This window comes from Marmota monax, unplaced genomic scaffold, assembly GCF_021218885.2.
Source record: "Marmota monax isolate L192 unplaced genomic scaffold, Marmota_monax_Labrador192_F-V1.1 WCK01_AAM20220418_F8-fsc00100, whole genome shotgun sequence".
In the NCBI taxonomy this organism is placed as follows: domain Eukaryota; kingdom Metazoa; phylum Chordata; class Mammalia; order Rodentia; family Sciuridae; genus Marmota; species Marmota monax.
In genome coordinates, this window is record NW_026693872.1 from 5,841,941 (window position 1) to 5,858,747 (window position 16,807).

At 41.6% G+C, this 16,807-nt stretch overlaps 1 protein-coding gene across 2 annotated transcripts; it reads left to right on the plus strand.

Annotated features, from left to right (window-relative positions):
- Positions 1-9,037: 9,037 nt before the first annotated feature.
- LOC124105459 (transmembrane epididymal protein 1A-like) lies at positions 9,038-13,829 on the plus strand. 2 transcript variants are annotated; one of them, XM_046462621.2, is made up of 2 exons: positions 9,038-9,418; positions 11,413-13,829. In XM_046462621.2, exon 2 carries the CDS (start codon positions 12,162-12,164, stop codon positions 13,032-13,034), a length of 873 nt encoding a protein of 290 aa, XP_046318577.1. In that variant the 5' UTR covers positions 9,038-9,418; positions 11,413-12,161; the 3' UTR covers positions 13,035-13,829. The 2 variants fall into 2 exon arrangements, with proteins under 2 accessions (XP_046318577.1, XP_046318578.1); XM_046462622.2 differs by having other exon boundaries at positions 12,394-13,829.
- The last annotated feature ends 2,978 nt before the right edge of the window (positions 13,830-16,807 follow it).

Here is a 16,807-nt window from a genome sequence, read left to right on the forward strand (position 1 = left end):
ACAATAAAGGCGTGGGGAGAATAGAGGTACTTAGGAAGAGGGGAATGAAGGTGGGGAGAGGGTGTAGGGGTAGTAATGATAGTAGACTGAATCAGATATTCTCACACTATGTGCATATATGATTACACAACCGGTGTAACTCTACATCATGTACAACCAGAAGAATGAGAAGTTATACTCCATTTATGTAGGATGTGTCAAATGCATTCTACTGTCATGTATAACTAATTAGAACAAATTAAAAAAATTTAAAAATGAATAAGCTAAAAAAATGTAAAAGAAGATGGTTTGATGTCTCTTCTAACATTTGTAGTCGTCTTTAGAAGGACAGTGATTTATCCCAGAGTTTTCCATTTCTGAAAGCAAGTAACAGCAACTGGTGCCTTTTATTATTTCTTTCCTGAAAGAACATCAATCCTTCCTTTTACTCACAGTGAGCTTCACAGGGGTCTACCGAGGACATTACAATGCAGAGAGTGATTTAGAACCAGCCACCAGATATGGCCTGGCCTCTACCTGGGCCCAGGTTGGAGGCCATCTTCCTGTGTACCTGATTGTCTGCCCACATAAGAGGCATCTCTAATATGAGTGCTGGACTTCCCGTGTGGTGCCCCTGATACAGATTTGATCCCAAGGTCTTTATAGGAGGGTTCTTCTATGAGTGGATCTTTCCAGACAAGCCACCTGGGAGAGGGCCCATTTTCTCTGATTCTCCTAACTGTGCAGGGTCTTCTCTGCCTTTTCTCAGTGGAGCCCACACCACACTCCACCTGATATAGTTGAGGTTTTACACGCATGTCGTATCTTCCCTTTTATTGTTGTGGTAGTTTTTGCTTCATTCATTTTGTTTGCCTAGGTTAAAGATGTTCAGATTATTCTTGGTTCTCTGTCCCTGACAGATTTCATCCTTGGCCTATACAAAGCCGTTTCCTTATTTTGTTGATTTGATTATTCTCCTTGATCCCCCGTCCCTCCTCACACAAGTAACTATTTTGTTATGTTTATGGGCATCTTGATTTGCCGATGTTTAAAGTGTGCATTGTGGATTTATGTGCATTTATTTAAAATGTTATGTGAAAGGCACTGTGTAATACACCTTGTTCTGTTTCTTCTTCTCTCTGGTTTTAACATCCAACCACATGGCTGTGTGACACCTGATTCAAAATGCCTATGACCGCACAACACCCTGTCAAGTGTCCCTGATACATTTTACCAATCTACTCTCCCGGCATTGGACACTCTATGCTCCTACAGAATTGTGCTGTGATGAACATCTTTGTATTCATTTCCTTATGGATCTGTGTGGAATTTTCCTAGGAAACATATCCAGGAGCAGGATTGCTAGGTGAGAAAGTACACACATATAGGACTCAGTTCAACCAAGTAAAATCAGGCTCCATCCAAAATGGCCATGGCTATGCACACTCCCCTCAGGAATGCATGATTGAAGTCCGTCTTATCAAATCCTTTCAACTTAGCGTTATCTGGCTTTCTAGTGGTTGTTTAATGAGTTCAAAATTATATTTCATGGAGGGGTTAATTTGCATTCTCAGATTATCAGTGATTTTGATCATCCTATCACATGCTTATTAGCTTCTTGGGCTTCTCGGCTAGTGTCTCCCTATTCAAATCCTTTGCCCATTTTTCTATGCAGGTTGCTGGGATTTTTTTCTTGAGCTGTAGGAATTGTTTGTATAGTCTAGAATTTTTAAAAAAATATCTTGCCAGGTTTAGATATTGCAATATCCTCTTTTATGGGGGTGGGGGCACCAGGAATTGAACTCAGGGGCACTTGACCACTGAGCCATATCCACAGCCCTATTTTGTATCTTATTTAGAGTCAGAGTTTCACTGAGTTGCTTAATGCCTTGCTTTTGCTGAGTCTGGCTTTGAACTTGTGATCCTCCTGCCTCAGCCTCCTGAGGGGCTGGGATGACAGGTGTATGCCACCACATCTGGCCAATCTCACTGTTGCCAATCAGCTTTTCCATAATGTCCTTTATAGAACAAAAATTCTTCATTTTATGTAATCAAATTCATTAAATTATTTTCCCATATGATTTGAACTTTTGAAACTTGAAAGAAGTTCATTCATATCCCTGGGATATAATATGTTTTCCTTCTCTGTCTTCTGCTAACTGTATGGTTTGTGTCTTTCATGTGTAGCTTTTAACTTCATCTAGAGTCCACTGATATAAGTAGTGTTGGGCACAGATCCAGTTTAATGTTCCTACTGAGCATCTACTGAGCAATCCATCCTCTCCCTCAGATCTGGGAGTGTCATTTCTGTCCTATTTAGTCCCCATAGCTAGGCAGGCAGGGTGGGAGGAAAAAAAACAACTACAGCTTTAAGAGGCGAGAGCACCTTCAGCTCTGTGTCCCACACAGCACCCGCCCCACCCCACATGCCTTTCTCACTTACAGGGTCAGGCTGGGCCAAAGCCATTCCCCAAAGAAAAACCTGGTGGTGATGCAAGGCTCCTGTGCCAGTGAGAAACTGATGTGACTCCATTTTTTGAAAAATAAATAAATAAACAAAGATGTTGTGTCCGCCGAGAACTGAAAAATAAATATATATATAAAAAAAAACTCTCTCTCTCTCTCTTTAAAAAAAAATAAATAAATAACAGCAGCTTCTACCTCAAGGCCTGTCCTAAAGAAGGGGGCATGACCCTTGTCCTTGGAAAAACCCACAGAGCACTCCTAAGCACGTACATACCCACCCTGCTGAGTTGTTTGTCTGTAAATAACAGGAGAGATCTGTGGCTCCAGGTGTCCCTGACTCAGTTAGGCTAGGTGACCACCCATAGCAACCCCCTAGAAACCTCCAATCAGCATGAGACAGGGAAAATACCTGGGATGCCAGATGACCCCCAGTAGTTTATGGTGCTTGATAACATGTTGGGAAATCATGTAGTTTAGCATGTACACCCCTCGTGGCTTAAACCAATCAGTTCAAAGGAATCCCACTTTTGTACTAACCAATCACCCCTACCCAACTTGTTCCTGCCAGTGAATGTGCTAATCAATGTTAAGAGTTGTTGTTTGATTTTCCCACGGTATGGAATGATTTGCTGTGTGATGTTGTGACGCATAGAGTATCCCCCCAAAACCTATAAAATCTCATTGAACAAAGGACTGGGACTCACTCCCTGGGACAGCTGCATCGGTGAGTCCAGGCTCGAGCTTGCAATAAAGACTCTTGTGTGATTGCATCGATTCGGCTCCTGGAGGTCTATTGGGGTCCCACGAATCTGGCATTACACCAGACCCCATGGGCTGTATGGCCAGAGCTCAGGAGAACCTGGTCCTAGCTTTAAGGAGATTCAGAAAAACCTCTGAGCTAAAGGACTCCAGAGAGGCCACAGAGGGCTAAGGCAGCCATATTGGATCAATTCCAAGTTCAGGAGCAAAAGAATAGAAGAAAAAAGTTTGTTCACTAGAAACTACCAAGAATACAAACAATAAATGCTGGTGAGGATGGGGAGAAAAAGGAACACTTTTACACTGTTGATGGGATTACAAATTAGAACAACCACTCTGGAAATCAACATGGAGCTTTCTCAAAAGGCATGGAACCACATATGCCCCAGCTATTTATCCTAAAGAATTAGTCATCATACCATACTGATACATGCACACCCATGTTGACAGCAACACAATTCACAATAGCCAAACCGTGGAACCAATGTAGGTATCCATCAACAGATGAATGGATAAAGAAAATGTGGTATGTGTACACAATGGAGTTTTATTCAGCCATAAAGGAAAACAAAATTATGGCATTTGCAGGAAAATGGATAGAACTAGAGAAAATTATGTTAAGCAATATAAGCCAAACTCAAAGGTCAAGGGTCATATGTTTTCTCTCATATGTGGAAGCTAGAGGGGAAAAAGGAAAAGAAAGGTGTGTGAGGGGAAAATCTCATGAACATCAAAAGGAGATGAGTAGAGGAAAAGGACCAGGTGGTGGGAAAAGAAGAGGGAGGGGGGAAGTGTTGAGAAGTGATATTGGCCAAATTCTATTGTTCTATTGTGTGCATGTACAAATATGTAACAACAAATTCATCATTATGTACAACTATAGTGCATAAATAAAAAATATGGAAAGAAAAGGTTTGCAGGAACTAAAAAATAAGAAGATTCCTTATCATGCTGACCACTAACCTAACTTCTAACACCTTTAGAATATTAGATTAATTTTTGCCAATTTGCGACCTTAATAAAAATAGATTCATATAATATTACTGAAGGACTATTTTTTCACTTAAAACAATTTTAATTGGCACATAATAATTATATATTTATAGGATACAATGTGATATTTCAATACATACATACAATATGTAATGATCATGTGTGAGTGTTAGAGTCTGTAAACAAGTCTGGATGGTGCCTGGCAAAATGCCAGAGGGAGTGGTTTGTGAAGTAACGCCAGTGAGCCATTAAGTGTGGAGATTCCTTATTGGTTGACTGATGTATCTAGTTTATGCTAATTAAGATAAGCTGTGTGGAATGTATAAATACCTCTGTTGTCCTACAATAAATGGCTCCTACTCCTGCTGCATCAACGTACACAAGTTGCTGGTCACCCCCCACCCCCCCACCCCCGCCCCTCATTTCGACATGTGAGGTTTTTGTTACTCTGTGACAAAACACCTGAGTTAAATGTTGTAAAGAGGAAAGATTGATTTTGGCTCATGGTTATAAAAGATTCAGTCCATGGTCAGTTGGCTTCCTTGTTTTGGGGCCTGCAGCAAAGCAGAGCATTATGGCAGAGACAATGTAGTGGAGCAAATGCTCACTCCGGATGGCTGGGAAGGAGAAAGAGAAGAGAGGAGAGGAGAGGGGAGGGGAGGGGACGGGAGGGGAGGGGAGGGGAGGGGAGGAGGAGGAGATAGTTCCAATGTTCCCTTCAAGGTTATGCTCCCAACTGTGGAACTTTCTTCCACTAGTTCCCACCTCTAAAAAATTCCACCACCTCCCAGTAGTGCCATTATCTGAGGACAAAGCCTTCAACACATGAGCCTCTGGGGGACATTTAAGATCCAAACAGATAAGATGAGGACAATTAACATATCTGTCACCTCAAACATTTATCACTTCTTTTGTGTTTGAAACATTCAAAATCCTCTCTATTAGCTACTTGGAAATATACAATCAATTATTTTTTTATCAGTTACCCTACCGTGATATAGAACATAAGAAGTCATCCTTCCTATCCAAATGCACTCCTGTCCCAATTAACCTTTCTCTTTTCCATCCCTTCTCCCCCAAACTCTTCCCAGGCTCTGGTTACCACTATTCTACTCTCTACCTCTATAAGAAAATTTCGTGGATTCCACATGCAATACTTGTCTTTCTGTGCCTGGCTTATTTCACTAGTGAAATGTCCTCCAGTTTCATTTATGTTACTATAAATAACAGGATTCATTTTTTCCTAGACTGAATAATATTTTATTGTGTGTATATTCCATATTTTCTTTATCCATTCATTGATGGACATCTTCTAGGTTGCTTCAATTTGGCTATTAAGAATAGTACTCTCTGGGGCTGGGGATGTGGCTCAAGCGGTAGCGCGCTCGCCTGGCATGCGTGCGGCCCGGGTTCGATCCTCAGCACCACATACAAAGATGTTGTGTCCACCGATAACTAAAAAATAAGTATTAAAATTCTCTCTATATATAGAAAAAAAAAAAAAAGAATAGTACTCTAATAAACATACGTGTGCAGATATTGTTTCAAAACACAGATTGTATTTCCTTTGGATACATACCCAGTAGTAGAATTGCTGAATCCTATGATAATTCTATTTTTAGTCCTTTGAGGATTCTTTCTAATGTACATCTGCACCAATAGTGAATGGGAGTTCCCCTTTTGTCATGGTCCTCATGACTAAAACACTCAGGGTCACTCCAGGTGAGCTGGGCTGCACGAAATAATCACACAAGAGACAAAGATACCTTTTTCTTTGGGTCCTGTGCCAGATCCTCTGACCTTAGAGATCCATGGAAAGAGAAAAAGAGCATTGTATATTTATATATGTAAATATATATATATATAAATCTCTGTTCAGATCATTTGCCCATTTTTAAATTGGATTATTAGGCCTTTTGCTGTTGAGTTGCTTGAGTTCCTTATCTACAAATATCTTGTAAATATTTCTTCCCATTCTGTAGGCTGTCTCTTAACTCTGTTGATTGTTTCCTTTGCTGTGCAGAAGATTTTCAGTTTGATATAATCCCATTTGTCAATTTTTACTTTTGTTGTCTATGCTTTTGAGGTCACATAATTTTTTTTTTTTTACCTAAACCAGTGCCTTTTTCTTATAGTAATTTCTTAGTTTTGGGTTTTACATTTAAGTCTTCCATTCATTTGGGGTTGATTTTTGTACATGTTGAGTGATAGGGGTCTAGTTCCTTTCTTCTGCATAAGGCTATTCAGTTTCCACCACACGATTTAATAAAGAGAATGGTCTTTCTCCAGTGTACATTCCTGGTGCCTTTGTAAAACAATCAGTCGGCTGTAATACATGAATTTATTTCTGGGTTCTCTATTCTGTTCTAATAGTCTATGTGTCTGTTTTTTATATTGGCATCATGCTGTTTTATTCACTATAGATTTGTAATATGTTTTGAAGTCAGATAGTGTGATGCCTCCAGCTCTGCTCTTTTTGTTCAAGATAGCTTTGGCTTTTAGGAGTCTTTTGTGTTTCCATATGAATTTCACAAATGTTTCTCCATGAAAAATGCTACTAATATTTTGATGGGGATTGCACTGAATCTTTAGATCACTTTGGGTAATATAGATATTTTAACAAATTAATTTTCTAATCCATGAACATGGATTGCCCTTCAATTTGTGTGTGTGAGAGTGTCCTCTTCAATTTCTTCTTATCATTGTTTTACAGTTTTTATTATAGAGATCTTTCAACTCCTTGGTTAAATTTATTCCTAGGTTTTTATTTTTGTTTTTGTTTTTAGTTCTTATAAATGGATTGCTTTCTTGATTTTTTTTAGCTAATTCATCATTGGTGTATAGAATATTTACTAATTTTTTATGTTGAGCTTATATCCTGTGACTTTAATGAATCAATCTATTATTAAACTTTTTTTTTTTTTTTGCTGAAGTATTTTTTTAGTACCTGGGATGCTTAACCACTGAGCCACATCCCCACTCTTTCTATCTTTTATTGTGAGACAGGATCTCACTAAGTTTCCTATGGCCTCGTTAAGTTACTGAAGCTGGCCTCAAACTTTCAATCCTCCTTCCCCAGCCTCTTGAGTGACTGGGATTGCAGGTGTGCACCACTGCACTTGGCTAGGCTTTTCTATACCTAAGATTATGTCATTTGCAAACAAGAATAGTTTAACTACCTTTAACTATCTTCTTTACTGTTTAGATGCTTTTTTTTTTTTGGTACCAGGGATTGAACTCAGGGGCACTCGACCACTGATACACGCTCTCAGCCTCATTTTGTATTTTATTTAGAGACAGGGTCTCACTTATTTGCTTAGTGTTTCGCTTTTGCTTAGGCCGGCTCTGAATTCACGATCCTTCTGCCTCAGCCTCCCAAGCTGCTGGGATTACAGGTATGCGCCACTGTGTCCGATCTTTTTTTTTTTTTTTCCCCTCTTTCTCTTGCCTAATTCTCTGGCTAACACTTCCTGAAGGTTTTTAAAACAGAAATATCTAATACTCAATCTAATAATCAATTGAGAGTTCTGTTTCTGAATGATGTAAGACCCAATCAACATCCTCACTCATGCAATAAGCCTGCCGTGTGAACAACTGCCTTTTGTAAGTGATGTGGTTTTGTTTTCTGGATGGTAGAGTCCCAATCAGAGGAAAGAGGCTGAGTCACCTCTCTGTTCAGTGCTAAAGTGGGTTACAAGGCAGCTGCTGCGAGGTTTGTTTGCCAGGGAGGCGCTGCCGGAGCAGACTCAGACTGGGCCAGGTGGAGGGGACGCCCAGGCTGTGGAATGTTCAGAAACCCTGGACAGAGCACTGGACTTCCTCTAGAGTGAGGGACCAGCGCTGAGTGAGTCAACAATATATACTTTCAAAAATATAGAATGACCTCCACTAACATCTGGATTACAAACTAGATAAGCATGTCATTTTATTAAGAAGATGAAAGAACTAGTCATCCCTGTGGACATGTGGTCATCCCTATTTGACATTAACTGCCTGGTTATTATTCCTGTGTGATTTATACCTGCATGAGTCAGATTAGGGAGTGAATCAAACAAAGCCTGCCCACGTCTGGAAAACAAGAAAGGAGGAAAGAGGTTTTAGCCACAGATATCAGCAGGGAACAAAAAATAAAACCCTTTCTGATAGATTGCCATTCAGCCACCTATTCCAAAATGTTGTTACTAGATGCAGAAGCGATACAAGAGGACAGGGAGGTTTTTGGGACCAGTCAAGGGCAGGAGTCAGACCACACGTTAAAGAAAAAGTGGATTTCTTTAATCCCCAGTAGCAGGAAAAGTTGAAACCAGTACATCACCCAGCTGGGCCTCCCAGGAGAGTAGGGAGTCAACTCCAGAAAGAGGGCAGGACCCACCCTTCCAAGTGACCTCAGATAGTATAAAGTGGTTTTCAGAGATTCTATTTTTCACTTTTACTTTGTGGTAAAATATATATACATAACACAAAATGTATCGATTTATCCATTTTTAGGTACATAGTTTAGTGGCATTCAGGACATTCACCTCCATCCCTGTCCAGGACTCTTTACCTTCCTGAACTGAAACTCTCTACCCATTAAGCAATAATTCCCCACCCTCCTCTCAAGCCCCTAGAAACCGTCCTTCTATTTTCTACCTCTGAATTAGACTGGTCGAAGTAACTCATACCAATGGAATCTTTCAGTATTTGTCCTTTTCTGTGTTCCTAGGGAGTTTTAAGAATAGGCATAACCCAAGTCCAAGCATAGGGCAATTAAACTCAGACATTGGAGTGGGGGAGGCGAGAAGCCCAAGCAGAGGTGCTATTTTTAAAACTCCCCATGATTCCTGTGGGCAGCCTTGAGGATAACTGGCTCAGAAGGTCTGAATCCGGTTTATTTTCAGGAATCCCTGCCCCAGAACCAATACACCTCAGCACCTGCTGGCTGAGGCCCGGGATTCCTTTATCTGTGAGAAAAATTCAGGATTTTCCTTCTTCAACTGGAATTGAGAGACTTAAAATGACAGAGTGAGATATCACTGAAACTCATCTGCTAGAGATTTATCTATCAGTCAACAAGTATAAGTGATTATTATCCAACACCAGCTCCTTTGGAAAGCCAGAGGATTCAGGGTAGCGGATGATGAGCCAATGGCGATTGCTGGCAGCTGGAAGTTGATCTGTGAGCTGGGGAGAGACAGACATGCTAGACACCCAGAGCTACGTTTTGGAGTGGTTGATAAAGGTGAGTCCTGCTTACCTTTAATTATTGTGTGGACAAAATAGGAATCCGGAGGAATTTAATACCAGCACATCTGTGCGCTCGCCTCATCTGGAACATGGCCACTTGGACATATGGTTCCCATCAACTATATTTTTGCATGATTCTTGAATCCCCTCCCCCCCCCTTTTTATTTAACTGCACTGACTTCATTACAAAGGAACTCCACTTACATGGGTTCTAATTGAGGCATGACCAGTGCCTTGCTGGAGGAAGAGTTCCTTCTGTTCCTTGTCGCTGCAGAACTAGCAATACATAGAAATGATTAGACAGACAGAAAGAAAGAGAAAAACGGAATGACAGGAAGCCTCCCCACCAAATCATGATATTCCTTTACCATGTGGAAGAAGGGAGGTGTGGGAGGAGGACTAGAAAGATTTGAAGGTTTAATTTATCTATTTTTTTTAAACCCTGGAAGCCAGCAGGACAAATGATAATACTTGTTCATTCTGGGTTGGCATTTTCTTATGTCATAGGACTTGTCTTGTGTTTTTGGGTGCCTTTCAAAGTTGTCAATATTACACATATATGTCCATAAATAATTACACAAGTATACATGTATAAACTTTGGTGCTGAAAAGAGCTCTTATGAAGTGTTTCGTGTTAATAAGTTTATCTAAAATAAAATAAAATCAGAGTAGAATATTTGAAAAACAAAAATAGAGACACAAATTAATAAAACTACCATCTAAAAATTGCCACATCTTGATGCCTGCACATCAGAGGCTTTCCCCAGGCATCAAATAATTGCATAATTGATTTCAAGTTTTCAGATAGATTCTGATTGCAAAGATAATACTGTTCATTGTAACATGCGAAAAAGATCAGGATGTCCTCACATGGGGAAGTGAGCTTGGTGTCTCATCTTCTAATCCCATCATGGGACCATACTCTTGTGACCTTACCTAAATCTAATTACCTCCTGAAGTCCTCACTTTCCAAATGCTAATGGGAGATAGAACTCTGGCATAAGAATCGAGGGGAGAGGGAACAAACATTCAGTTCATAATACTCTACCTTTTACCCCTCACAGTTCCAAATTTTAGACATTTGCAGCAGCATCTCATTTCATAGTACCAAAATGCTCTTAGTCATCTTGGGCTGCTATAAAAAAATAATGTAGACATAGACTGGGTGTTAATTTCCCATAGTTCTAAACGCCACAAGTCCAAGATCAGGTTGCCAACATGTCAGGTTCTGGTGAGGTGCCTCTTCCAAGTTATAGATGGCCACCTTCTTTCCATGTGCTTACAGGGCCTTTCTCAGTGCATGCTCACAGACAGTCTCTCACTTCCTCCTCCTATAAGAACACTAACTGCATCCTGAGAGTCCCCTTTTCATAATCTCATCTAAGCCTTTTGCTTCCCAGAGGACCCTACCTCTAAATACCATCACATTTGGGATTAGACTGTCAACACAGGAATTTTGGGGTGTCGTGAACATTTAGTCCATAACAGGTATCATGCTGATTTTATTTATTACCTTACCCGTCAGATTTAATCTCAAATTTCATCTTTTTTGACATTTATTGTTTTTTCTTGGTATAACTAGGTATTTTACATCCTTTGCTGTTTTTTAACTGAGGTGTTTATTTTTAACTTTTTTACTTCTAAGAGCTCTCTATTTTGTAAGGAAATGAATAGTTTGCTACATATGGGATAAAATTTGACAGTTTGCTTTTCTTTTAAAATCTATTTTTTAACTAATTTTAATAAATAAATGTAATTTTTAATTTTCATTAATAAAAAAATAAACATTTTAAAGATGTAATTAATTATTTTACTTCTTTATGTTTCTTGCTTTGGTATCATTCACAGAAATGCTTCTTTGGGTTCATAGGAATTTAGCAAGGAATGCCACTAATAACAAAAGTGAAATCATTAATCATCACCACCATTTATTGAGTATTTACTATGATTCAGACATTTCACATATATTATCCTATTTAATCTTCACAGCAAACCTGTGAAGTAATTATAATTTCCACTCTGGAAAATTCCACGGAAACCAAGGCTCAAGAAGACAAAGTAACTTGCCCATAGTCACGTAACCTGCAGGTGTTGGAGCTGGATTTCAGAAACTCTGCTATGAACAAACTACTTCATAAGGCAGTGGACCTGGATCAACACCCCAATTCCACCATGCCAGCTGCTAGATGAACCACCCTGTGCATGTCCTGTCACCTCTCTTCATTTCACCCATAAAGTCTGTTGAACAATACCTCCCTCACAGAGTTGTTGAGGAATTTAAATGAAATAAAATTATGTAATATGCCTGAGACCAAAAGACAGTCCACCTGAGAGAGTCAGCCTACCAGGCCTCTTTGCCAGAGCCCCTTGCTTCTCGCTCTCTCCTCCCTGGGGGGCTCAAGCACCAGAGCACTGGGACCAGCAAGGGAAGGGGCAAAGTGGCATGGGGAAGCAGATGGCCTCAGGGAGGTGCAGAGGTTGAAACCCTAGACCCAGCAGATCTCAGTAAGGAGCACAGTGCGATGGCTGAAGTGTCACAGCCCACAAAGGCCACACCCTGGGAGTGGTGTAGGTGACACAGTGAGAATATTCCTTCTGTGTGTGGGAGGCAGAGCAGGGCTCCTGGGGTGCTGTCTCTTTCTCTGTGTGGCTCAGAGGCTTGTGAGAACAGCTGGTGACAGTGCAGCTCATGTGCAGCTGCTGTCCTGTCAGTCTGCCTCTACATACTCACTGACGCCATGGGAACCATTGAGGGGCACCTGCTGGCTGCAGCATTCTTCCTCTTCTACGCACTCTACTATTCAGTGCTAGTGTCCCTGGCTCTGCTACGGGGACAGAGGGTCCTCAAGCCACCTCTTCCCCCAAGGGAAAAACAAGGACACAGGCTGTGGCAGCGGGTACCACTGGAAGGAATGGTGAAGGTGGTGATTACTCTCACTGGCATCTTAACTGAGTTCTTCTACCCACCAGGGATAAACCGGATGAAGATGGTGGACTGGGAGGACCCCCAGCGGCCATTCATGTTCACGGATGCCTGGCACCACATTACCATGTACTTGTTCTTCATGCTCAGTGGCGTGGTGGACATTGTCAGCCAGCTGTGTCTGGCTCAGCAGAGCAGGAAGCTGGAGCGAGCCGCTGAGGCCATGGCCTTCTATGTGCTGGTGCTGCTGATGATAGCCCACCTTGAGAATAAGAGCACCCTGGAGATCCGGGTGCACGTTCTGTTCCTGGTGCCCACCTTCCTGGTAGCCCTGGTGCTCAACATCGAGGTCTGGGTCCCTGACCAGCCTCCGCTCTGGGTGCTCAAGACCTGGATGGGAATGGTGCTCAGCACTTGGATGCTGCAGTTATCTGTGGTGATGTACAGTCCTCCTTCTGGACAACCCTGGAAGGCAGACAACCCCAAGGATATGACTTTCCTTTCCATCTTCTTCTGCTGGCACCTGGGCTTAGGGGCTGCTCTGCTGGCTGCCATCTATGGCCTCTGCAGCCTCTGGCATCACCACTGCTCCTCCCGGACAGCGACCCTGGATCCCAGTTACCAGCCGTGCCCCACAGAATCCAATGGTGGAGAGCTAGACAAGCTCAGAGCAGAGGCCATGCTGTAGGATGCAGGTATCTAGGTACTGAAACTGTCTTTCTCCCATGCATATTGTAATGAGAACTTCAAGGGAGGCCACTGCATGGATAGCACAGAAATGTCCTGGAATCTAAAGTATGGCTTTCCATCCCAGGGGCCATCTTCCTTGTTCTGAAATAAACCTTTCAGCCCCAAGAATAGCTTCTTACCTATCATTCTGTTCTCCCCAGGTGAGTCCCTTGGCTGTTCCATTATTCATATGGTTCCTGGCCATGCACACCTATGAAGTGTGAACGAGCAGTAGTGCTTCTCTCTAATAGCTTTTGGGATTCAAGGGGAGGATGTGAAGTGAGGAAATAGGAAACAGGTGAAGGAGGGTGAGTGGGGGTCTGGGGAGGATTCAGGCGTGTGCCTATTGCAGAAGTGTTTCAGTGGATGAAAGACAGAGGGGTCTGTTTCTGCACAATGGTGAGATGTTTTCTTCCTTTCTCTCTCTATTTTTTTTTAATTCACATTAAATGTAGCAGGATAAATAATTTGTATGTCTTTTTTTTTTTTTAACTTGAACTAAATGAGGCTACTTCTGTCTCCTGAGAGAGTAAGGGATGAGAGTTCAGTGGCAAGGAGGAAGCGGAGATGATCAAATTAGCACAGTCTCAAGTGGTGAGGGGAAAAAAAAGGTCAAGGAGGAATTCCCAAAGGTGGTTATTAAAAATTAGGATGATTTAAATGTAATTTTTTTTAAGTTTTTTTTTTCTTTTTGCTATGATGTAAAACAACTTTATTATTCCAACTCCTTCAGTAAAGTCTCTTACACATATTATGCCTTGTGTGAATGATTCTGGGGAGAAACCAGAGAAAAGGCCCAGATCTGAACTGGGGGGAACAGAGGGGGAAGGACTGCCGTGAAACAGTGTCACCGATCTCCTTGTTCTGAAGATGCAAGAACTCAGAGCTCAGAGAGAACCTGCAGATGTCTGCACCCTGGGATTTCTAGAAAATTTTAGCCCGTCGTTGGAACTCTCCTGGAATGAGACACAAGTAAATCCACATATTTGGTGAAATATCTGAAAGAAAACAATCTGCTTCTAATAATATGAGTCAGCTTAGGTGAGACAGAGACACAGTGTGTCGCATCCCTCGTGACTAAAGCACTCAGGGTCACTCCAGGTGAACCGGGCTGCACAAAATAATCACGCAAGAGTCAGAGATACCTTTTTCTCTGGGTCCTGTGATGGCTCCTCTGACCTTAAGGGTCCATGGAAAGAGAGAGAGAGCGAGCACGTGCTGAACCCTTTTATTGGGGAGAAGCCATTCAAATAAGGCAAGGGGTCAGGTCTCAGGGGATTGAGTCTAGCTTCGTGATGTCTGCTGTCAGCAGGTTGACTGACATCTAGGAAGGCCACATCCAAGGGCAGAGTAAGAGAAGGGGACATACAAAGGGAGTTTCTATGGAACATTCTATCCCAAACAGGGCAAAGGGGTAGGATTACAAAGGAAAAGGTACGTGTAGCTTCTGAAGACACGCCCTCAACTTCCTGGGCTGAGACAACACTCAGGTGACCACGAAATGTAGTGATGGGTCAGAACCTAATGCTTCAAGAGGGAAGGCATGGGTCTTCAGAGTGGCTCCCCACAACACAGTATTTGGAAGTCTGAATAAAGGGATGGGAAGAAGGGAGGAGATGCTGGCCAGAGATGTGAAGAAAGAGTCATAGAGAAAATGCCCACCATGAAGCTGCTGCAGTCACACCTCTCCCCATGCAGCCAGAAGTGGTGCCCTTGAAGAATGGAGAGCTTCAAGAAGCAGAAGAAGAGGCAGGCTGCACACTGTCCTTGGAAAATACCACTGGACACCCTCTAAAGAAACAGCACCCTGGGCTGGGGTTGTGGCTCAGCGGTAGAGCACTTGCCTAGCATGTGCAAGGCTCCGGGCTTGATCCTCAGCCCCCTACATAAAAATAAAGATGCTGTGTCCAACTACAACTAAAAAATAAATATTAAAAAAAAGAAAAGAAAAGAAACAGCGTTCAAGGGCATAGACCACAGTCCCTGGAGACTTGGTCAAGGGTTAATTTTGGAGAAGGGAAGCAAGGGACAGGAAAGAGGAAGGCCAAGTTTCAACAGCCCACACTGGCAAGGCTTGGGCAGGGAGACTGGATTTTATTTTATTTATTTTTTTTAGGGTGCATGAATCACTTTTATTTATATATATTTACAATGCAGATTGAGATTAAAACCAAAAAATACCACTTAAACTGGCACAATGATTAAAATAGGGATAAATTTGATAAAATAAGGGAGTTACTCAAGCACCAAAAACTGCAAAATGTTGTTAAAAAAAATCTTTAAAAATGAAATAAGTGGAGGTACATTCTTTGTTCATTGGTCAGAAGGCCCAGCATTGTTAAGATGCCAGTTCTCCATAAACTGAACAATATATTCAAAGCAATCCTTACATAAAAATTATTTCATAAAATTTGACACACTGATTCTAAATTCATATGGAAATGAAAAGTATCTGAATAACAACAACAGCAAAAAGCCTTTGAAAAAGAAGTAGAAAAGTTTACAAATCTACAGTGTATTATTCTGTTATCACACTGCATCATAGACCGAGCAACTTAAAAACAACAGAAATTTACTTCTCAACGTTAATGGAGGCTGGAAGTCGGAGATGGGGTGTGATCTTGGTCAGTTCTATTTATGGCCCTCTTCCATGTTATAGATTGTTGATGTTCTGTTATAGCCTTAGAGATCACAAAGAGTGCAAGGTAGCTGTTCGGCCTCTTCTTATGAGAGGACTGATCCATTTGTGAAGGCTCCATCTTCGGGTCTGTATCATTTTCCAAGGGCCCATCTTGTTACTATAACATTGGAGATTAGATTTCAATATATGAATTTCTGGGGGGAGACACAATCTATAGCATATAGTAATCATAACAACATGTTATTGATGTAAATATAGAAAAATAAATCAATGGAACATGAAGAAGTCCAGAAGTAGATCTCCACTGTATATGAACAATTGATTTTTGGTAAAAATATGATCAAGTGTAGCTGAGGGGCAGTGCTTGCACGTCAGGGCATACCTTCATCATGCAGCCTGGGATTTGTCAAGTCTGCCTTTGCCTTCACTTTCTAGTACTGCAGAGCCACGAGGGCCTCCAGAGATGAGAGCCTGGGCCTCCTTGAGACTGCATTTTAGAGAAAGGAAAATGTGTCTTCCTGAAGCAGGAACCAAGCCAGCCCCAACCTCCCTTCTCAGGGAGTCAGGCACCAACTCAGGGAGAGGCCAGCACCCTTCTTTCTGACTCACCCCAAAAAGCCCAGAAGCAGAACCAGATTAACTTGAGACTTAGGAAACTTAAGCTTCAAGTCCTCTCAGTTTACACATCCTGTTAAAAGCCCTGGGAAGGTCTTCACATGATCACACATCACTGAAGATTTGCAAAAGTGAGACTGTTTGGTATTCTTTTTCCTAAAGATAGTTCTCCAAACTTGTATTAGCTTTAGGCTCCACTAAACCTGGCTCTGTCACTTCTAGAGACTTGATGCAGATTTACTTTCAAGGTGCCTCACCTGCCAGTAGAACATTCTTGAGTTGGTTGGTTGTTTGGTTTGTTAAGGTTCTTCGTTCTTCAACTTGGGAAGAAGAAGCTTAAAATGTTAATGACATCACACACTGGCTGAAAATCACCTTCAGTCAAGAAATGTCAATGGAGGAGGGCTGAGGATGTAACTCAGAAGTAGAGCACTTGGCTAGCACACACAGAGGCCCTGGGATCCATCACAAAACAA

Bases quoted from the DNA above. Each gene is read 5' to 3' on its own strand.
- LOC124105459 (XM_046462621.2), top strand. From the start codon at position 12,162: ATGGGAACCATTGAGGGGCACCTGCTGGCTGCAGCATTCTTCCTCTTC.